This window comes from Magallana gigas, chromosome 7 (assembly GCF_963853765.1).
Source record: "Magallana gigas chromosome 7, xbMagGiga1.1, whole genome shotgun sequence".
NCBI lineage: Eukaryota > Metazoa > Mollusca > Bivalvia > Ostreida > Ostreidae > Magallana > Magallana gigas.
The window spans coordinates 53,388,967-53,413,135 of NC_088859.1; the positions used below are offsets into that span (position 1 = coordinate 53,388,967).

The 24,169-nt window shown below is 37.2% G+C and overlaps 2 protein-coding genes across 2 annotated transcripts in view; both read right to left on the minus strand.

The window, feature by feature from the left end:
* Nucleotides 1-205: 205 nt before the first annotated feature.
* Nucleotides 206-2,129, minus strand: LOC136269951 (adhesive plaque matrix protein-like). Its single transcript, XM_066065884.1, has 4 exons — nucleotides 2,066-2,129; nucleotides 1,157-1,861; nucleotides 529-1,090; nucleotides 206-377 (listed from the first exon to the last, which is right to left on the minus strand). The coding sequence occupies exons 1-4, from the start codon at nucleotides 2,127-2,129 to the stop codon at nucleotides 206-208; spliced, it is 1,503 nt and encodes a 500-aa protein (XP_065921956.1).
* Nucleotides 1,816-24,169, minus strand: part of LOC136270207 (putative epidermal cell surface receptor) — a 31,351-nt gene continuing 8,997 nt past the window's right edge. The window contains exons 2-8 of the mRNA XM_066067114.1: nucleotides 4,028-4,197; nucleotides 3,626-3,740; nucleotides 3,142-3,356; nucleotides 2,799-2,913; nucleotides 2,363-2,580; nucleotides 2,066-2,180; nucleotides 1,816-1,954 (exon numbers count right to left, since the gene is read on the minus strand). Coding sequence (XP_065923186.1) covers nucleotides 2,466-2,580; nucleotides 2,799-2,913; nucleotides 3,142-3,356; nucleotides 3,626-3,740; nucleotides 4,028-4,160 — 693 coding nt within the window. The 5' untranslated portion in view covers nucleotides 4,161-4,197 and the 3' untranslated portion in view covers nucleotides 1,816-1,954; nucleotides 2,066-2,180; nucleotides 2,363-2,465. The remainder of the gene's footprint in view (nucleotides 1,955-2,065; nucleotides 2,181-2,362; nucleotides 2,581-2,798; nucleotides 2,914-3,141; nucleotides 3,357-3,625; nucleotides 3,741-4,027; nucleotides 4,198-24,169) is intronic.

Here is a 24,169-nt window from a genome sequence, read left to right on the forward strand (position 1 = left end):
ATGGAGTTCTGTCATAAAAAAAATAACCAAAATTAAAAATGCAGCTAGAAAATTGCCATAAATATATGCTGTTTAAATATATTTCGTAATGGGCAAATTATTATTAAAATCCTAGTATAAAACATACATACTGCATAAAAGCTGCCTTTATTGCATGAATATGCTACCATTATAAGCTCTAAACAGAAATGGAGAGAGAAATTACTTATGGACATAGATTGGTTGTGGTGATGGGGTTGGTTGAGGTGTGGTGAACTGTGGTGGAATAGTAAAGCCTGGTGGGTAAGTTCCCTGTGGGTAGGGGGTGTATGGCACCGTCACACCTGGTGGGTATGTTCCCGAGGGGAATGGTGTCAAGAATGGTGGATAGGTTCTTCCTGGAATCAAATAAGGCTGGTTTGGATTATTATCCGTGTATCCTGGTGGATAGGTACCACTTGGATATGGTACTGGTGGGGGTACAGTGCCTGATGGATAGGTTCCACTTGGATAAGGTGTTTGATTTGGTCCACCAGGATATGGTGTCACAGGTGTGACAGTTTGGCGAGAGGATATGGTGTAACATTGGTTGGATAGGTCTGTTCTGGAATGAATGGGCTTTGTGTGGTAGGTTGTGGTTTAAAGGTGAATCCTGGTGGATAGGTTCCTCCAACGAAGGGTGTTCCCATTGGGACAGTGCCAACTGGATAGGTGCCATATGGATAAGGTGTCTGATTGGTTGGATATGTGCCACCTGGTCTGAATGTTGATGGTCTGTAATATGGAGGTGGTGTGTAGCTTGGCGGATATGTTCCGCCAACAAAAGGTGTGTATGGAGGCAAAGTGACACAGGTTGGGTAGGTTCCACTTGGATATGGGGTCTCATTAGTTGGGTAGGTCTGCCCTGGCACAAAAGTTGGTGGTGTCTGTCCTGGTCGGAAAATGAAAGAGGGTGGATATGTTCCACCAATGAAGGGAGTGTACTGTACTCGAACAGTGCCTGTAGGGAAAGTTCCGCCAGGGTAGGGTGTCTCTCTGGATGGATAGGGTTCTCCAGGGACCAGAATAGGAGCCTGTGGTTTGGGTGGTGGTGTTTGCCTTGGTATGTATCCTGGAGGATAGGTTCCACCAACAAATGGAGTTGGAGATGGTACAGTTCCAGTTGGTTAGGTTCCACCAACGTATGGAGTCTTGTTGGTTGGGTAGGTCTGGTAGGGCCTAAATGTGGGCTGAGTGAAATAAGGACCAAAGGTCTGACTGGGTGGATAAGTGCCGCCGACAAATGGAGTGTAAGTCCTTGGGGGTACAGTTCCAGTTGGATAGGTTCCGCCGACAAATGGTGTCTGTCTTGGTGGATAGGTGCCACATGGGATCAGTGGAGCATTTGTAAAGTACACCACAACAGGGCTGTAAGGAACTTGGGTTGTCACTGGGCTGAAACCTGGAGGATAGGTTTCTCCACCTGGATAGATGGTTGGCAGAGGATACGTTACCCTTGTTGGGTATGTTCCACTTGGATATGGAGTCATATTTGTTGGGTATGTCTGCCCTGGTCTGAATGTTGGAATCATTGAAGGATTGGGCATGTAGTTCACTGGATAGGTTGCTCCTGGGTATAGTGTGTAGGTTACGGGAGGAACAGTGGGAACTGTACCGGGTGGGTATGTGCCCCCTGGGTAAGGTGTGCCTGAGGGATAAGGTCTTCCAGGGATCAGGATTGCTGGAGTGGGTCTTGGTGTGTAGACTGTACCACTGGTAAATCCATTATAGTTAGGATTTGGAATGAAGGGTGTAGGTTGTGGGGTGTAGATGGGTCTCAGAGTGGGGCTAGGAGTGGCTTTTCCTCCCTGAATGACCAATGGAGGAGCAGTGTTGTAGTTTCCTGTGGTGGGACACTGGGATCTTACAACAAAGGGGATCTTTGGGATCAGCAATCAGAGTACACTCTGGGGGTGGAGCCTGGAATGTTGGGCACCTGTCAAAAGACAAAACCTTCTAGTAAATTTTCCACACCAGCAAAAAAAGGCAGGTAAAACTAAATTCTGATAAAATCTCAACCTCTTTTGATTCTCATGGAGAGACGTACCTTTGGTTGCATCTGTACACGCCAGTGACACAGTCCTCACAGATACAGGAGAAGTCACATCCATCATACCACTGCTGTCCTTGGAGATACTGTTGTCCTTTGTACTCACAAGTACCTATCAACCCGAATGAACGCAAGTTATCACTCGTCTTCTTTTCTCATTTAATTTATATAATGGAAGGGGGAATCTTTTACAGTAACCCTATGTGTAAATCAAACGGAGCAAAAACTACTCTATATACACTATATATACATGTACACAGCTCATATTGATTCACATGATTTTGAATGACTCACATCTAGACTCTGAAGTTGGCTGTGGTTTAGGATTGTATGTCGGCTGTGGGTTGGGGTTGGGGTTAGGGTTGGAGTTGGGGTTGGGTTGTCCTGGAGCAGGGGTCTAAGTTGGGTTGGGGGCAGGTGTTGGCTCAGCACATTCCACAATGTCACAACAGGGGTTGGCAGGGTCCTTGTGAAGTCTGCAGTTTTCAGGTAGATCCATGTATCTTGGGCATCTGTAAGGCAGGGTTTAATTAAAGAAAAATGATCGCATTTATCATGAAATGCAAATATGAATCAAATAAAATTGGCTATAATAGTACCGGTATGTAATTTCTTTATTACACAATGAAGAAGAAAAAAATTTTCTTCAAAAGATACATTGCTTCAAATTCAGATGTGTATACAGGAACAGTGGTGGTAATATTTTTTCATTTACTACATAGCAACTTACTTAGGATCACATTTGTATCTTCCATGCTCTGCGTCATAGCAAGTACATGCGTAATCACATCCATCGTCCCATTTCTGGCCTTGCATGTAGGTCACACTTTTGTACACACAGAAACCTATCAGAATTGGTAAAAAAAAAAATCAGTATGAAATAGAAATTCATTTAAAAAAAATAAAAATAAAATCACTTCAAATTTCTGTAAATGTACACATAAAAATCTGTCTTACAAGAGTTATATCCAGGGTGAGAACAGTGGTTGAATTGTCTTTAATATCAATATCATTACCAAGGCATGGCCAAACAAATTCTCAACAAACAAGGAGACCAAAAGTTGATAACGTACCAACTGGTTTTGGTGATGGGGCTGGCTGTCCAGGCACTGAGCTAGGTGTGGGCAGATTGACCTTTCCTGTGAAGGGTATGGGCTGAATAGTGGGCACTGGGTTAGTCTGACCGGGGGCTGGTGTGGGCTGTGGGCAGACTTCCACCAGACAGCAGGAGTCCCTAGGATCAGTCTTCATTGTGCAGCCTGGGGTAACACTGGTGACTGTTGGGCACCTAAAGAATAAATAAAAATACTCAGTTTTGATAGATTTTTAAGAAGCAAATATCCCCTTTTTTTCTTTAAAGTTTATATCATTCTGTTTATAAATGCTCTGAAAAGTGAGATCATAAAATGAGTAAATCTAACTCCAAAGTTCCTTGAAAAGGGACTCAATTAATGTTTAATCTATCATGTCTATATTGTATTAAAGTTCAGAGGGTAGAATTCATTATCATGGTCTCCTGAGCTAAACAATTTGACAACAGTCTTTCTTCCGACTCACCTCTGGTTACAGGTGTAGATTCCATGGCTCGAGTCGTCACAGCGACACTTGTAGCTGCAGCCATCTTCCCAGGTCTGTCCCTGGAGATACTGGGCATTTTTGTACACACAGTATTCTGAAATTGTCAAAAGAACAAAATATGTACATTCTTAGTACACAGAGTATTTTGAAAATCGTCAAAAGAGAGAAATATTTACATCCTTTCTACACACAGTATTCTAAACATTGTTGTAAGAGAAAAACAGGACATCTCATTGTAAAAATTTGCCAAATGTTTATCATTTTCAATTCTTTGTACTGCAAGATTTTACATTCTAATTTTTTTCCCATCTCAAATTATTCAAAACTTTTGTGAATGCGAATTTCCGTGCTTTTGAAGTTGGATGGTCACTGATGACTTACGTTGTTTTGGTGGGAGGGTCTGAGGCAGAGCGGGGTTTGGCGTAGTTGTTCCGGTTCCCTGAATTACACCAGGGTGAGCGGAGATGGTACAGTCTGGTTTCTTACAGCAGGGGTTGGCAAAGTCGTTGACCATACGGCAAACATCTGGGAGATTGGTGTACACTGGACATCTGTTGTACAGCAAATATCAAATATGATGCTTACGAGGGTTGTTCGGAAATTATTGAGACAAATCGATTATTTTCTTTTCTAAGTGACGAATTTTGGTGAAAATTAGCATAGACACTGAAGAAACACCAACAAATAATAAAACAAAGTAATATTTAAAGAATATTTAATATTTTGTTTACGATAGTAGATAAACAAGTCGGTGGTCGGGGTACCCGGCGCAGCCATGAACTCGGAGATTAAACAACTTAAACATCTACTTTATTACTTTATAAGTGTCCGTAGAATTACACTTAATGATAAAAGAAATCAAATTAAATATGTTCATTTTGCTATTCTTTGCGACAAACTGTTGATTAAGTTTCACTGGTGTTCGAGTTGAAATACGGATATGGTACACATATATTTACCAAACAATAAAAATCTGACAACGACTTTACATTGAATTTTGACGTCAAGGCGGCGCAACGAAAACCATTAAACTGGTGGAAATCTCAGAAGAAGACCTTTTAAAGCCACGCAATTGCGTAAACAATCTATACGATGACAAGACAAGGTATAGAACTTCAGTTCATCATATTTTTTTTCACTGATTGTTTAACTAGAATTAGGCCAAAGGGATTAATTAACAACTTTTGACACACTAACTGTTGTCAACAGTTCTAAAATATGTAAAAAAAATTTCTGCAGGAGACATTCACAGTAATTACACTTTCGGGTAAAAATAACTCGATTTTCTCTCTAAAAAAACCAAGAATGAGAGAAAATGTAAATGATGACATCTTGAAATTAAAACAAAAGGTGAGAAATAAAGAAAAATTCTTATTTCAGTTCGTTTGTAAGGTGTTTAAAACATGGGAGCAAGAAGAAGCGTTAAAATGACGTCGAGAAAAGTTTGCGGCTGCGCCGGGTTACAGGACAAAAGCACGTTGGTCAGCTTTCTAGGAATGATCTATCCATGCCATGAACAAGAAACTTTTCACATTGATAAACTCTATCCTGATTTACGTTTTGGTAAAATTTCAAGAGTTTATCTTTTTTACTAAAAGAATAAGAGAAAATGTCTCAATAATTTCCGAACAACCCTCGTATAATGTTCAATATTTCACAAAATGTATTCAAAAGATTAAGTTTAAACAAGATATCTGTGAGCCAATGCTCACTAGTGATACCCCCGCTCTGATGTGAATATGCAAAATAAGCAAAGTCGACATTTAACAGAAAGCTGGCATCAAATTGGTACAGAAATATATCCCACAATATGGCATGCCTTAACAAACAGTGTGTTAAAATTTCAAGCATCTGCAATAAATAGCTGCTGAGAAATCTTTGAGGAAAATTTGTTTGAAAGTTTTGGCTAAAATAAACAAAGTACTCATTAAACAGGAAGTTGACGTCCGATTGGTACAAAAATACATCCCATGATATAGCATGCCTATGACAAATATTGTGTAAACATTTCAAGCATCTGCGATAAATAGTTGCTGAGAAATCTTTGAGGAAAATTTGTTTGAAAATTTTGGTTAAAAAATAAGCAAAGTCGTCATTTAACAGGAAGTTGATGTCCGATTGGTACAAAAATATATCCAACGATATGGTATACCTTAACAAACACTGTGTAAAAAATTTTGTTACGGACGGACAGACAGATGGACGGACGGACAGACGGACAAGGTGATTCCTATATACCCCCCCACACTTCGTTTGCGGGGGGTATAATTAGCTTTAAGCAGTGGGATCGTGACTCCGTAAACTCAGAAATGTTACGAAGGAGTGAGTGTAGGACTAAATTTAAACTACTCTACAATTAAAACAAGCTTTGTTTAGGTTTACATGTATTTCCTTTAATAAAAATGAACACTCTTCAAACTCGATTGGTTATTATTAAAACCTATATTGTTAAAACTACATGTAGCCCTTGTGCGCTTTATGTCGTAGGTTGATTGTTTTAATCCTTCAGACGGGCGCCTCAAATTTTGTCAAGATTTATAAGTTTATTTCTTGGAGGAGCAAAAATAATGGTTAATTGGAATGAAATCCTTTAATAAACAGTCGATAGAGTGATAGTGCGTTGATACGATGACGATAGCGCGATAAACAACTTACAATGACATGATAGAGCATTGCGTCATCGCTATCGCACTTTCGCGTCATCCCTATCGCACCATCGAGTTATCGCTATCACACCATCGCGTTATCGCTATTGTACCATCGCGTCATCACTATTGCACCATCGCGTCATCACTATCGCATCATTGATCCTCACTATCGCATCATCGCCTTATCGCTTTCGCACCATCACGTCAACGCTATCGCACCATCGCGTCATCACTATTGCACCATTGCGTCATTACTATTGCACCATCGCGTTATTGCTATAGCACCATCGCGTCATCACTATTGCACCATCGTGTTGTCGCTATCGTACCATCGCGTCATCGCGCTACCTCTGCATCGTGCCATCGGACCTAATGAACTTGGGGCAAGTTCATGACACACACTCAGGTCGTAAGAGAACTTTCAGTGTTTCTCCATAAGTATAAGTATTGACAAGACACAAATGTTGCACAGAGAGACTTATGGACAAGATAATTCCTATAACTCCCTTCTCCCCCCCCCCCCAAAAAAAAACTTTGTTTAGGGGGTGGGGTGGGCTTTTAAATAATGTCTAGGAATTGTTGTGTTCATCAAAGTATCACTGTGGCTTACTTATCATTAAATATCACTGTGGCTTACTTATCATTAAAGCTAAAATACGGTATCATTGGTAGGTTAATGTTATTCAGGGTCTGGTTGGGATTAATTGTTCATTAAGTACAGGTACATTCTTGTATTAATAAGATTTATTTCATTTGGAAAAATTAAAATTCATGGGTGAATGAATCATTAAACAGAGCTCATTTCAAGTTTATTGTGTTCGTAAGGGTATCAATGAAATTTGGTTGGGATAACAATGGGTCCACTGGGAAATCAATCAGTAAAAAAACGCTGCGTAGTTGAAATTTCATTAATTTGTGTAACATGTTGGTACATAAAATTCATAAAGTGTATCAATTATGAACATACTTAGTATCATTGGGGTATTTCAAAGTTCATTGGGGTATCATTGGGGTTCATTGGGGTATCATTGGGGTTCATTGGGGTAAAAAGACGCACCCCAAAGGGAGTTATTATCAGTAAAGGATATACAGCATAGTGCGAAAAATGAATCAACTTTTTTAATGGCGCCCAATAACTAGCATCGCCTCAAAACTTCGAAGTTACGTTTTAGACAATAAAACGATGTCACACTTATCTTTTTTTGTGATCTAAGGGGAGTAACTCTTACGAATTTTTATTTCCGTAATTTTCCAAATCGAATTCATTTTATTATTACATTTCCCACTTGTTTACAAAATGGCAATGGTAATGAAATGTCAGACAACAATAAACAGTGATCATAAAACTTATAGAAAGTGGATGCACGGCGTCAGAATGTTTAAACATAAACAAGTCTACAATTTCTTAGTTTTTAAAGCGTTTGAGGAAACGTAGAAATGTCAAAAACAGGCTGCGAAAGGAAAGAACCAGATTCATAACTGTCAAAGGAAAATGGACACTTTTCAGGCTAGTAAAAAACACTCATTTGAAAGAATCAGCGATATGTTAGGATCCTTGCATTTTTGTAAAACCATATATCATAACATTTCATTTTTTGTGATAAATTAAAATGTTTTATTTTGAAAAATTGGAATCCCAATGTGGCCCTACCCTACTCCTCAAGATTTTGATTTCAAAGAATTTAAGGTCAGATGACACATTCCTCAATTTTATATATAACATTTTCCAGGAATTTGTTAATGGTTTACTACTACTCTGACAAGCTTTCTTGCAAAAAATTAGGATACCTTATCAGGCATTTCTGCAAAATACTAGATAATGCAATTTCCTATACAGTCTTCTTGAAAATACATTTGAATTGCTGATATAAAAATAAACAAAGAATACAGCACAGCGAAAATCACTAAATTAGGCCGGGCTTTGAACTCACAACCTCTAGAACCTACGCTCCTGGCAGAGAGTGGCCACGGCTCTAACCACTAAGACATCTAAACATATATATACATATACAAGTAAATTTCAATCATTTTAAAAATCATCATAAAAAAATATTTTTTATTGGAACTCTTTATTATGAGAAGATACAGAAAAGAAGCTCGAGGAACATGTCGTCTGACCTTTAATCTACTTTATCCAAGATTGCTTTCAATAAAGTTATAGCTTTCGTAGGCAAGTGGTTTTTAGAAAAAGATTTTTTAATATTTTCTTATGAAAAGTTTGTCCCCCTCCCCCACCCCCCAACATTGTGACCCCATCCTACCTGCGGGGATCATAATTTGAACAAACTTGAATCTACCTTACCACCCAAGTTTCAGCTTTTCTGGCCGAATGGTTTTTGAGAAGAAGATTTTAAAAGATTTACACTATATATTCTATGTAAAAGTTCGACCCCCTCCCCCATTGTGGCTCCACCCTACCCCGGGTGTCATGATTTTTACAAATTTGTATCTATACTACATATTAAGGATGCTTCCACACAAGTTTCAGCTTTCCTGACTGATTGGTTTCTAAGAAGTAGTGATGGGAGTCGGTGAGATTTTCATAATCGATAATCGGTTTCCCGCAACTAATAAATAATCCATTATAATCAGACATTTTTATATTTTATAGTGTAGTGCTAAATAAATGTAAATAAACAAGTTACAATGAACAGACTCATTACTAGGCTTTCGTAATTTGATTTACTTAGTATTTTAAGCGATAAAAAAACTATATTCAAAAGATTTTCCTTTGTAGGCAGTCCGACTTTAATTTTCTTTAAACCAAAATGCGTCCAAATTCTAGAATGTGCTATATTTCCCGAGTAAGAATATCGAGCTTTCAGCTCAGTTGAGCTAAAAAATTGCAAAAGTAACCCTCCCTTTTTACATAACAGCACAAGAACCCACAGGCACTTACTACACTATATAAACATAAGTAATCACAGATTACAAAGCTCACCGAGACGAGGCATCACCTTATGAGGCATCACCTGTTTGAGACCACCTTTATCATATTACGCTACAGCCAACGCGGATCCCGTATTTTCCCGCGACACCGTGATGGTGTTTTAATCTTTTCCGCGATACACCGTCGCGGTATTGTCATCGCGGTGATCGCGGGGTCACGATTTTACCGCGATGGTGTAAGACACCGTAACAGGCGTGTTATCTGTATTAGGGATTAAACCAAGAAGGAGAAAACAAGCGCTGTTTTAACTATTGTTAGAATTTAGATATAAATATTATAAGAAGAAAATTCATTATTCTTTTTGAATTGTTTTTAACAAAAACTTCGAGAAAACTATTGCTACATGTATTTTGTTAATGTTGTTCAAGAGTCCCAAACATAGCAATGTATTACAAAATCATGCATATACGTGTACTTGAAATTTAGTTATATTTTAAAGTATTATTTTTTGCATATGATGAGTTGAAAATATGCCACATATTTAAAGAAGACAAATATTCCGCGATGTACTATTATAAGGTCGCTACCGTAGGCATCAACGCAACGTGTATGTTTTCCCTCAATCTTACTCTTATTTAACGCATTAAATATTTTCCGGCCTCTCTCTCTCTCTCTCTCTCGCTCGTTTTGAATAAATACGATTATATGTACATTTAGGACGATCGGTGTTAATTATAGTCTAGGCAACGGTATGGTCAATCATGGACAATTATCACCTTGCAGGACAAGTGTTACCTGAAGAAATTCCCGTAACACGGGTCCCGCGTCTAATGCCTTGAGCCATTTAAATGACAAAGTAGGTGTTAAACTTAGGTAATGCTTGCATATTCTTACATATTATTATATATACGGGTGTGTATAACTATTACATAACACTTCCTGTCTGTGACAGCGCCCGTGCTCTGACCACGTGCCGTGAGAAGTTGAGACAACTCTCTCTCTCTCTCTCTCTCTCTCTCTCTCTCTCTCTCTCTCTCTCCAAAATCAAAATATATAAAATTCTAAGAAAATTGAAATTTAAAACTTTCTTAATTTTTACATGGCTAGAGGAATAAATGATATACCACATATTGCGAAAAGAAGATTTTTTGTACTTATGCACACAAACACACATCTTTGTTCATTTGATTCCCATAATGATTCAAAACTTACATTCATTCAAACAATCACATTTTTACCATTTTAAAAAGTACAAATACTAGATGTGTATATAAAATTTACTTTAGCTGTGTTTTCAATTACTCTCTCCATTCCTGATTAACCCTGATTATAGTCTGTTCGTTAATTGTATTTCAATCGAGTGTACGGTATATCATTAAAAGGTAATTTTATGGATGTATTTTGTAAATACTGTGTTATGAATACGCAGAATAAGTTCCTTTAATTTAAATTAAAAACAAATTTTCATTTGTTTGAAATTAAATTATTCTATCAAGAAAATTTTGCTGTTTGAAAGAACGGACTATTACTTCAATTTAGCGGACCCCTAGTCACACTAATTGCTGCAGGTCACCCACCCCAAAATTCTATATACACATACGTAATGTTACGCAATTTACCCCCCTCTGTTGGTCAACTGACACTGCGAAATTTTAACATGTGATGGATACCCCAGAATAAATGATAATTCATATTTTTAAATCCCGGGTTTTGAACGACAAACATATAAATATTGGGCGACCCACTGAACATCATACTTTTGCTAGATCGGATAGGAAAGTCAATTTTTAAATACACACGATTTTAACATTAGCATTTTCGTAAACTGATTGAACCTTTTTTTTATTTAAAAACGTTTGATAAACAAGTTATACAACTTATATTTATTTAATAGCTTTCGTTGGCACGGATGTTAACGCGAGGAGGACATCGATGTGGAAGAAAGCCAGAGTGCCCGGAGAAAACCCACATGTCCAAGCGGGCAACCAGCATGTCTATTCAACTAATGTCGATCGCGGGGATAGAACTCGGGTTGCAGCGGTGATAAACGAGTGCACTTTAAAACATTCTAGACTATATCTACATGTATTTTGTTATTCATTAAACGAATTGTATTTAAGAGAAATGACCAAGTGTAAGGTATGTTTTAAAGGTAAGAATTAAATATGAAAGATTGTAAATGAAACGCTAATTAGTATCCCTTTCTCGAGGCGAAATAAGATATTTTGGTGAAGTGTTTATAACCGGGTATATAATTATCAATCAAATTAATTTATAACCAAGAATTGTCAGCGATGAACGTGCCAAGATTAATTTATATGTAAGGCCATCGAGTAAACAAAATAGTATACAAAATTCTGTATTAGCATAATTACACCTTCTTTTTATTTCTCCCACTTTTTAAAAATAATAATAAATTGTAACAATCAGCTCCTTTTATAAAATAAAGGAATATAAATTTATATTCATTAAATCTCTCAATCATATTTCCCGTATGAGAAGATATTGGGGGAGGTAACTCGCGTTAAAAAACAACAATAGTTTTCACCTGGGACTGGTTTCACAGTACCGTGACGGTGTGGCCAAGGTGAGAAGCCGTACCGCGAGGATGCGCGGTTTTACCTGAGCTACCTGTGCTAAACCGCGATCAATTTCATACCACGAGGACTCGCGGTAAATACGCAAACCGCGTTGGCCGTAGTGTATATGAAAACTATCTTAGATATTCATGGATACTGTTTTGATACTGTATACTATTGTATATCATATGTTAAAAAATTGTATGATTATCATATGTATTTGATCACATGATACAATATCATACTTTATATACAATATAGAATTATATGATATAATATCATATCACAGTATTGAAACATATGATATTATAACGTATATAACTGCATTATATTATCAAACCTGCTTTTGTTGGCTTTTTTTCCGATAATGTCACGAAACACGCCATTGTTGTGAAACTTTTAAATCATGATTACTCAAATCCTTTCCTTAGGCAGAGTTATCAGTACTCACTTATGCAATGCCAGAGCTGAAGGATTTCTCAGAACAGTTAATTTTCCCCATTGCCATATGGAGTCATTATCAACTATCCCCTTTGTTGAAATTCTGTGCAAAACTCTCTCTGTAAACAGGCATTAAACCAAAGCTAAGGTCCAGAGTACAACAAAATATATTATTATACTGTAACAAATGATCGGGTTTGGGGTTCTGATAATTTTTATATCATGCGGGTGTTATCTTTGATGCTTATGGCATTGTGCGAGGATAGTCCGGATGACACTTAGTATATATAAGAGCACACTCGAGAGAAGAGCTGATTCTGTGTTCGGCTATCAAAGAAGTAGGTACGTTAATACGACTGCACAGTGTTAGTATTGGGTTAATCTTTAAATTGAGCGTTTAATATTTTATCATATCTTATTAAATGAGTTTACCAGGCTGCAGCTTGTGTCGGCTGCAGGGATACAGCCCTGTACATATGATATAGGCATAGAGCCAAGAGACAGATCTCGCAGCTAGGTCTCAAAGCCGAGACCTGTGCCTCGGATAGAGCCCCAGGTTATAACCCACAGATCATCAAGCCCCATCCTTTTTTTAATAATTTGTGAATTATTTGTTTTGCATGCTTAAGGATAAGTCATCCTTACAATTACATTACCAGCAACGTTATTTTTTACAATCCTATCATATCGTATCGTGTATCAATCCTAACATATCGTATCATGTATTAATCCTATCGTAACGTGCGTGTATACTGTTCTATCGTGCGTTAATTCTATCCTATCGTGCGTGTATACTTTTCTATCGTGCGTTAATCCTATCCTATCGTGCGTTAATCCTATCAGGTTTATCCTTTAATTTCAACAATTCTTCCGTTTATCCTATCGTGTTAATCGTTTCTTGCCTTTTCATAAGCAAGTAAATATTATTACTAAGTTGAAAATCGTTCGGTGCGCCAGATACGAATATTATCGAACAAGAATTGTAAAATCCTATCCAACATTCCGTCAGGATACTAATTTTTAAATTTTTTAGATCAAAATTAACCAATAATATATCTAAATCATATCTGTTAACATTGAAAATGAAAAACGAAGTTCTTAGGAACAAGGTAACATATTTACCTGTATATGGAATATATTAAATTGTACGCAGAGTGTATACCTGCGTAAACATTAACTTTTATGCAATATAATTTTGTTGCATCATATTTTACAGAAACAAAACTATTTTTGATATAATTTATATTTAATTAAAATCCGAGTTGTATTTTGAACCCGTTATTTTCCGTGTGATATTTGATTTCAGGCTGAAATGTTCTCGACAATCAGCTAGGGAGTGTGATAATGAAAACAATGTTAACAAATCGTACGCAGAATGTGTATCTGCGTAAATATTTATTTAACTTGTCTGTAATAATTCGTTTTTAATGCATCATTTTCTTATACAGAAAGAAATGTAGTTATGATAGATTTTATATTTTCTTTATACAAGAGTTGGATTTATATGATTAAACCTGCTATTTTCCGAGTGATTTAATCTAGGGCTGAAATATTCGCGGCGATCGGCTAGGGTGTTCGGTAATGAAAATAATTTCATTAATACAGAAATACAATACAGAAAATTTATTGATCATTAAAGCTCATAATTTTAGTTGAAAAAAAATTAACTGCAGGTCATTTTTATACATTCTATAAATGATGCAATGATGATTAACAACTCGGCAATTGCTACTAAAAAGAAATTCCACGTAAATCTTTATTTGTACGTGTTCTCTCTCAAAATCTGCCATTATCAGTTTGTTCGTAAATATCGTTTAAAGCGATCATACATTGATCATGAACATCGTTTATCCTTTCCTATCATGTATCAATCCTATCATATCGTGCGTGTATACTGTTCTATCGTGCGTTAATCCTATCCTTTCGTGTGTGTATACTGTTCTATCGTACGTTAATGCTATTCTATCGTGCGTGAATCCTATCCTATCGTTTATCTTGTAAAAAATAATGTTGCGGGTACTGTATATCTGTATATATTGACTCGTAATTTTTGTGATAATTTCAAAATTGGTGGCAGCGTCAGAATTTTGATCAGTCAATTGTTTTCTACAAATTGTTATTATAAAAATATTACTTATTAGGTTCCGCCTCGCCTTCTATGGACTTTACCGACCCCACAAATTTCTGTAAACAGTCAGTAACAAACCTAATAAGTGTTTTGTTTTGTCAAGGAACTACAGTTTGATATGTAAACAAACAAAAGATAATATATAACGATTAAATTCATAGCTTAATTCTCTAATTTTTTACCTTCCTCGTCAGTTGTTTGTGCAAACCTCGAAGCTATTGTAGGATCATAATATTACGTCACGGGCAAAGGGGGGTCAAAGAAATTTATGAGGCAATCACGTGACGCGATTCATCCGATGACGTCGAGACATTCTAGTCTGAGGCAAAACAATATTTAACTATGATGCCGGTATTCATATATAATTATTAACTAAACACATTCCTCAGCCTGGTCTCAATCATCGAACCCAAAACACGTTACAAAATTGGTGGCAGCATCGGAATTTTGATCAGTCAATTGTTTTCTACAAATTGTTGTTATAATAATATTTAATTATGAGTGTGCGCAATTTACACGCCGATGTAGAGTTTTTAGAGCGGGAAATAAATCGGCTCAGTAGAGAGATACATGACCCTCTACGGGTTATGAATTCTCCAGGCCTCCGGAGACCCAGACCAGGCATAAGTACCAGTACCCCGTACGTGAGACGGAGAAACAGTGTGAATGGCTATGTGTCTGGAGATGTGTGGATGTGTGATGAGGCTGAGGATCCTGTACCTAGTAACCGGCCGCCAGTGCAGAGCAATGCAGACCCAAGAACAAGTAATACGAACCCTGGATCGGTCCAATCTCGGAACTGTGAAACCTGCAACATATGACGGATCTGGTTTATGGAATGATTATCTGTCCCATTTTGAATCAGTCTGTCTTTTAAATGAATGGTCAGAGACTGAGAAAGGGCTATATTTGGCTGCATCCCTGAGGGGACTAGCACAAGGTGTGTTAGGCAATCAGCCCAGAGACGAGAGACAGAACTATAGGAAATTAGTGAAGGCCTTGCAAGATAGATTCGCCCCTATGAATCAAACTGAGCTATACAGAGCACAGCTGCATACCTGTTAACCTTTCAAAGCTGCTATGTGGGAGAATCTCCCCCTTACCAACTTGGCTAAGGGGGAGATTTTGCGTAAACGACGTTTTCTCACGTGAAATGCAAATATATATTAAAAATACTGTTAGATACCTTATTTTACCATTGTAATTAATGCATTTGTAATCATTTTAAATTTTATTATTTCTATGACTACCAGTGGCAATTACAACTTGTGTTGCTGTACATGTTCAGAAAACTATTATTTTGTTTGCATGGTACAATACAAGAAGTCAATAGTGCCACTTTTTATATTCTAAGTCTTCTTATTGTTCAGTACTGAACCATCACTGCATGCTGACATCTAGGGTAAACACAGAAAATTTATTTTGCATATTTTGAATTTGCAGTGAAACCCAGTTAAGAAAATACCAGTAAATAATATTCATTAAAATTATTTTTGCCTTTATCACAAAACAACATGTATATATCTCCAGTATCATTTAAAACATGATCTCTGTTGTAATATCTATATCATCTCTTTAATTCATAGTACCGGTACTATAAACTTTAAAAACTCTTGTGAAATGTTTTTTTATCGGTAGCTTGTATAAACACTCAGTGTTCCAAACTCACTTTCATTTTTACCGACCGTGCTGGCCAGACAGAATTAGTCACGACTCACTGCACGTGGCTTGGGTGCTTTACCTGTGCACCTGTTAAGTGACACCACTGGCTGTGTATTGTTTTCTTTGGTGTTACAGAGTAAAATCAAGATGTTTTCAGCTTTCACTTATTTTTTTAGAAGGCCTATGCATAACGAAATACGTAACTGATTTAAGTCAAAACCGGAAGTAATCGTAAAAAGTAAACTGGACTATAATATGTCATACTATGATCACGGTAGACAGTACTTGGATGGATTTTGGTATATTCAAGCTACACATCAGCTCTTTGAGCTCAAAATCAGAGAAAAACCCACAGTGGTTGTTGAAATTTGCATGTAAAGATTCAGAAGTTTGGGGGGGGGGTATGGGGAAGACAAATACGATTGCGGGAGAAATTTGTCTCCCGCGCGGGAGATAGGTAGAAAGCGGGAGATCTTACATTTTTAGGCCGTTTTGCGGGAGTCTCCCGCGCAATGCGGGAGGGTTAACAGGTATGCAGCTGAGGGAGACAAAAGGGTTCTGAAAGTTTACCGGAGATGGGACAGGACATAAGGAGGCTCGTGAATTTAGCTTACCCAACAGCCCCCGATGATGTTTGGGAAATACTAGCTACTGAACAGTTCTTAGATGGGCTACATAACTCAGAAATCCATCTTAAGATAAAGCAGGCTAGACCCATAAACTTGAATGACGCAATACAGAGAGCTGTTGAGCTGGAAGCATATTATAGGGCAGAGAATCGCCACACAGATACTGTCCGGACAATGAGTGAAAATACTGAAGACTCGTACAAAACTTCAAAACTCGACAATTTTATTGAGACCGTCGAGAAAAACATGCTGTCGCTACAGCGCGATATGAGAGATTTGAAACAATGGAAGTTTCAGTCTCAAAGCCAGAGACGCATGCCTCGCCCAGAGACACATGCAAGGGATAGGGACCGGACGAGGAAATGTTATAGATGTGGATTCGACAAGCATCTGAGAAAAGACTGACCACAATTGAATAAGGGATCTGATGACAAATTAATACATGTACAAGTTAATAGTACAAGAGAAACGAATCACAAAACTGATAAAAGTTTCCCAAAAAACTTATGTTCGGGTGATCAGTATTCAAGAGTAGTACACTCTATAAATGAATAAGGGGTTTAAGTCACTGCTCGCATACATGGGATGGATGCTTACCTATAGGTTGATACAGGTGCTACTGTATCATTGCTATCCACGATTTGTTATGAGAACATTACAAGGAATGCAAATCAGGCGTTGACTGAGGTAGAAAGAGATGTACTATCAGCTACTGGCTCAGTACTAGGAGTGCTTGGGCGAACTCCAGTAAATTTTACATTGAATGGCATTGCCCTACAGCAGGAAATGAATGTAGCAGACTTGACAGCAGATGGGATACTTGGACTAGATTTCCTGGTGAGGCATGAGGCCGTCATTAACATGAGGATGCTTCAGATATCAATATCTGGTATCAAACACCCAATTCAGCTTGAAGGGTCTGCGAGCTCTTATAAGGTGGCCATTATTCACCGATTGACTGTACCGCCTAGATCAGAACTGTTAGTTGAACCTGGCAAATATGTGCAAGTTCTGATGGAGGACTTCCAACCAAAGCTGGACTGATAGAACCCTCTGAAAAGTTTCAGAATTCATGTATGCTGGCTAAAACACTTGTCCGTAGACAGGACACTATTCCACTCCGTATCATGAATATTTCGGATGATAGCATTTAAGACCATCTACCCAGGTACTGAAGAGGTATCGTAGAACTTTCTCAGAGCCCGTGGTCAGCAGCAATCGTGCTTGTGAAGAAGAAAGACGGATCCACAAGGTTCTGTGTCAATTAAATAGTATAACAACGAAGGATGCCTACCCATTACCTCGTATTGATGAGTCTCTGCATCAACTACGAGGTGCCAAATGGTTCAGTACTTTGGACCTGAATGCTGGGTATTGGCAGGTTGAGCTAGATCCAGAGGATAAGAAAAAGATGGCATTTGTTACCTGATAGGGTCTATATGAGTTCAACGTAATGCCGTTCGGATTGTGCAATGCCCCAGCCACGTTTGAACAATTGATGGAGATTGTGCTGACTGGCTTACAATGGCAGATTTGTCTTATATATCTTGATGATATAATCGTTTATGGAAAAACATTTGATGACATGCTGCAAAATTTAGAACTTGTGTTCGAAAAGCTTCTTGCGGCTGGACTGAAGCTGAAGGCAAGAAGGTGTTCGTTGTTTGCTCGACAGGTGAAATACTTGGGGTATATCATCTCGGAACAGGGGATCGAGACTGATCCTGAGAAGGTAGAGATTGTTAAACATTGGCCAGATCCAGTAAACAAGACACAGGTGCGCTCTTTTATCGGTCTTTCCAGTCATTACAGAAAGTTTATCCCTAACTTTGCTCGAATCGCTCATCCATTTACATAAACTTACAGAGGCGTAAGATGAAAGCTACCGACATCGATAGTTGTTCCGGATGACCGCACACAGGACTGACCTTACCTGTGTACACATTTTACTGTTTTTAGACGGTGGCTATAAATAGCCACGGTCTATTGCTACCCTCCTGACAGGAAGAGAATTCCTCACGGGGACCCTAGCGGATAAGGAACGATAACTCTGTTAGGTATGCAGTGTTACAGACAATGTTTTATCCATGTGTCGATTTCAGTATGAGGACTAATTTTAATCTTATCAGATATTTTATGTATTATAGCTGCTAATTATTTTTTACATATATTTAAATAATTTATGAAATTATATTTTATTTAAAATTGGCCATTACCCTGTCTGCTTACCCGGTATCGATAATTTATGCACCAACGGCCAGTTGTGACGTTAAACTCTGTATCAGGGCTGCATAAACTATATCACTGCGATAATTTGCTAAGAGATCTCAAAATAATCGCTTCTTGTTTTTTTATGATGTAAACAATTGTCAGAAACACACTATGTAAACAGGTTTGCCATTTCATATTTCAGCAATTTTTCAACGCATTAATTTTAGCTGAGGCAGAATATTTACTTTGTTGTAGCTTATTTCAAAGAATTCACAACAGATACTGACAATGAATATTACATAAATGACATTTTATTGAACTTCAACCGATCAATGGCACACTTTCTTCTACAAGTGTGCATGTGTTTTCAAACATACAAAAAACTTTAAATTTACGATACAAATGTGTTTAATTTTGGACTGACCTTTGATTTACATGAACCTTATTTTGTAACCCACTCAGTCTGTAGGAACATTAATTCTATTACAGGAACCTCAATATTCACCAGACAATATTTACTATTGAATTTGACGCTTTACTTGCTGCTGACTTTCTCTCAAACACGCTAATTGACCAACCTCAGATTGTAAAATTTACGTGCAAATCGAGTCGCCATTTTACAATTTTACATGTATAAACAAACCACATTTTTTGATGTTACAAAGATTTTTAGTTCAGATTTTTTGTAAGCAAATAAGGGATTAAAGGCATATGCTTCAAAACGTCTTATGGATTTCCCGGCTTGTCAGCTCGTGTATCTCTAAATAATTTGTAGCAAACGCTAGCTTTTTGTGAGAAAAAACAATCGATTCAACTCATGCAGTATTCTATATACAGTTATGGTACATTGTGAACGGTGATGTAAGATATCATAATTTTGTTCACTAAACAATTTCTGACAAATTTTTTCACAATAAACTGAATAACGCAATTTGATGAGCTAAGTACAATCTGTGACTTTAATCCTTATGCGCCCGTCGACGTCTCTGCTATTAGAGAACCTTTTCTTTGGTTTTGGGGGATTTTTTCATTAACAGATAACATTATTACACATGTACGTAAATATCGCCCCCTTTTGTTCTCAAATAATTTTTATCTCGCGAGTACAACTCTATTATGAGCTTTCTTCGACATTTGTTTCCATAATAGGCAGGCCTAATATATAAATGCGCCAGTTTGTTGCGACTCACAATCGAAATACACACCGGTTAGAAAGTGTCATCACTCAACGCAATGCTACATCGGCCGTATACAGTTTATTCAGGTTGCACACCACTATTAATTTTTACTATATATTCTTACCAAAATTACGCAACTTTAGATACGGGTAGCAAGTTTAAAACAAACTTCTGGGAAAATTCCTCTTTACAACTTTTAAAACAATTGTTCCTAACCAATTTAGTAGAAAAAAACACACAGCCATCAACAAAGGCACGAGAGTTTGTTTACATCAAAGTTACACATGTGCTTGAAAATCATGTCCAAGCCCTTTCACTCCCCTGCCTAAACAACTGGCATCAAAAATTCAAGTGACCTCGTAGTTTTACAAAGGTGGGAAAATCAGGCATTTTACACATTGTTTTTCATCTCATAAAAAAGTACAGTCCCTGTCGCTGGCGGAAAACTCCAAAAAACGAAGGGGAATTCGGGAATTATTTTCACTCAGCCATGTTTTGACGTGAACCTTTGGAAAAATAGTGTTGTGATAACTGCATCCATGCTATATTTGCGATAAATAATGAAATATGAAGGCAAAAAACGTGCTTCATAGATGACTGTAGTTTTCTGCTGAGCTACAGAACTATAGCTTTCCGGAAATATTGCTGGGATTTGCGAACCCTAGATATAGTGTATATACATGTAGTACATGCAAAGAATAAAATGAAATTTATATACACAGCTGTACGGTCAGAAAAACATGCGTTCAACTTGGATTTTGTTCGTTTGGTTTTTTTAAAAACTAATTTTGAATAATTAATCAATATTTGTTGTAAGTTTAATAGAAGAGTTTAATGTAGCAAGTAAATTATGCGTGTTAAAGTGTACTGAGAAGCGATAAAATATACATGTGACTTTCCCAAAGTCATTCAAATGATTTGAATGAATCTATAGCTAAATACAATTAATGATTAATGAAACTGCCGCAACTGAATATTGCATGATATTTTTTTCTTCAAATTTTTATTCATTTTTCTGTTAGCAAATGGAAACAATCCAGATAAAATATTGATTGACTCTTCTGTTTCATGATGACATGCATTCCAAAAGCAATACCTGTCCAGTTTTATAACTAAGATATCATCATCAGAAGGCACCTGTTTCAAAAATTCATTCATATTATAGTCTAATCAACTAAGCATGAGTGTATCTCAGACATTACTTTTCTGAAAGATACTATTTAAGGAATTTTATCGGAATTTAAGGATGTGCGTTTGATGTGAGATTTTAAAAGAATAGTGCGAATGTTTCTCGACCTGTTGCAATACTGCTGTTGTCATAGGCAAAATCCCATTGTGAGCACTGGACCGGTAAATGTCCGAGTAAAAATATACTGGCGACTTCGAGAAAATAATGACAATTATCTCCGCTATTTTAAGACCCATCAACTTCGGCATGAGTGTATCTCAGACATTACTTTTCTGAAAAATAAATGCATATTGCAAGTGTTTTAAAAATTAATTGATTTATTAGGCTTTTGAAGCAAGCGGTAGTTTTTTATCTGGGTCAGTCAGTTCGACCCCTCTCTTTCTTTATGGTTACATTGAAATTAATGTTAAAACGGGCTTGGCCCCTGTGACCAGAAGTAAGTCACTAAGATATAATCATCAGAGGACACACCATCCATGCAAGTTTGGTGAAGTTAGCAGTTACTTAGATATTGCTATCAAAGGGCACCTGAAACAAAAACTTTAACCTGCTCTAAAAACCTTAACCTCCTCCAGCATCTGAAACCCATAGCTCAGATTCAGCATTCAAGCCTGTATGGTGCATCAATATCATAAGACACACCATCCATGAAAGTTTGGTGAAGTTAGCAGTTACTTAGATATTGCTATCAAAGGGCACCTGAAACAAAAACTTTAACCTGCTCTAAAAACCTTAACCTCCTCCAGCATCTGAAACCCATAGCTCAGATTCAGCATTCAAGCCTGTATGGTGCATCAATATCATAAGACACACCATCCATGAAAGTTTGGTGAAGTTAGGACCAGCAGTTACTTACCGTAGATATTGCTATCAAAGGGCACCTGAAACAAAAACTTTAACATGCTTTAAAAACCTTAACCTCCTCCAGCATCTGAAACCCATAGCTCAGATTCAGCATTCAAGCCTGTCTGGTGCATCAATATCATAAGACACACCATCCATGAAAGTTTGGTGAAGTTAGCAGTTACTTAGATATTGCTATCAAAGGGCACCTGCAACCAAAACTTTAACCTGCTCTAAAAACCTTAACCTCCTCCAGCATCCGAAACCCATAGCTCAGATTCAGCATTCAAGCCTGTCTGGTGCATCAGTATCATAAGACACACCATCCATGCAAGTTTGGTGAAGTTAGGACCAGCAGTTACTTAGATGTTGCTATCAAAGGGCACCTGCAACAAAAACTTTAACCTGCTCCAAAAACCTTAACCTCCTCCAGCATTTGAAATTTAGGACCCAGATTCAGCATCCAAGTCTTTCAATGAAAGTCCATAAGTAGGTCCAGATGCATCATCCATGCAAGTTTGGTGAAGATAGGACAAGTAATAACTTAGATACAGGACCTGCAACAAAAACTTTCACCAGGTCCGGACGCCGACGCCGGGGGTATAGCATAAGCTCCCCTTGACTTCGTCTCAGTGAGCTAAAATGGATGGTTTTATAGTCATATGTCGATGTAGTCATATATATAGGCATATGTCGATGTGGGGTATAGGCCGAATTGCTTATTTTGGACAAAATTCAAGAAAAATCCTTAGAATAGCCAAATTAGGGGATAAGTCGATTTTCAATTGATGATTACTATAGTGAAAGTATGACCGCTGATTAAGGAAGTCATCGTATTAAGTATATACTTTCAGAATATCGATGTAGAAAGTCAAAAGAGTAATTAAAGTTATTTAATTTGCTCAACATATATATTTTAAGCAATTTTTAAAAATACATCTGTGTTTTGTGGCTGTTTGGTCTCTTCCGTATTCATCGGTGTATCGTTATGTATCGTTATTTTACATAGTGTAAATCTAATTGCAACACCAACCTCCATGGTTCTGTCTGGTAGAACTAGGTATAATATTTTACCATACCTTTTATATTTTATTAATACCTTATTGCTAAATTTCGTTTAATCAAGTTATACTTTGAAAGCTACTTGTAAATACAAGGAATGGCGTCCATAATTAGCTCAACACGTGGTTTCATATTCAAATAGAGTTATCCCAAGTAATCGCTATGTTTGAGAAAATGAAATAGCAAACATAAAATATTTAATTTGTGTTCTTTCCATTAATTAATTAAATAGTGACTTGCCGTTAAGCAGAGAAATTGTAATGTTAAAAACACAGTTAATGCAATGAAGTGTAACGGTGTACACTACGTGCACCCAAGCTGTGTTTTAGTCACCGGTTTCACACCTTTGTACCGTATTTCACGGAATTTAGGTCGATACTTTTTTCCCCTGACATGTGGACCTCGCCCTATTCATCGCTTCGCCCAATTTATGTTTTTTTTTTTTTTTTGGTTGGAATTTTGCAAAAATTTATGCAACCCTCCAATAAAATCATGAGTGTTTACTATAATACTGCTTGAATTTCTGTGTAAAAATCGTATGGATTTTAATCAATATACTGTAGTAATTTATCATTTAAACAAAATTAAATGTAAATAGATTTATTTCTTCTTACATTTCTTACTTAGATCACTGACTGAATCATTAAATGCTGTCATGCATTTTGATCATGTGCTTACGATAAACAGGAAATCGATTTCGCGTGGTAAAAGTAAAATGAGAACCGTACAAAGGGTAATTACGGGGGGAAATATCGTCGGGTAGAAATAAAAAAAAAAACAATTTGTTTTCATAATAGAATACATGAACAAGTTTTTTTCTGTATATTCAACATAAAACTTTCGATGAAATTTTAGCCAGGTGTCTCTGAAATCAGTCTGGGTAGCGCTGACTTTGTTTATACACAGTTGAACTCTCGGCACGTGCTACTCATGCCTTCAGGCTTCAATAAGATCAGAGGTTGACTCGTGTGTATATACACAGTAAAAAGTCACATAGAGACACAGGGTGGCATGTGCTACCGTAGTCATGCCTCCAGGCTAGGTAACTATCCCCCGGTTAACA

Bases quoted from the DNA above. Each gene is read 5' to 3' on its own strand.
- LOC136269951 (XM_066065884.1), bottom strand. From the start codon at position 2,129: ATGGATGTGACTTCTCCTGTATCTGTGAGGACTGTGTCACTGGCGTGT. The intron at 1,862-2,065 runs GTACGTCTCTCC...GTCCCACCACAG, and splicing joins GTGTACAGATGCAACCAAAG to GAAACTACAACACTGCTCCT. The intron at 1,091-1,156 runs GTGGAACCTAAC...CCTATCCTCCAG, and splicing joins CAACAAGACTCCATACGTTG to GATACATACCAAGGCAAACA.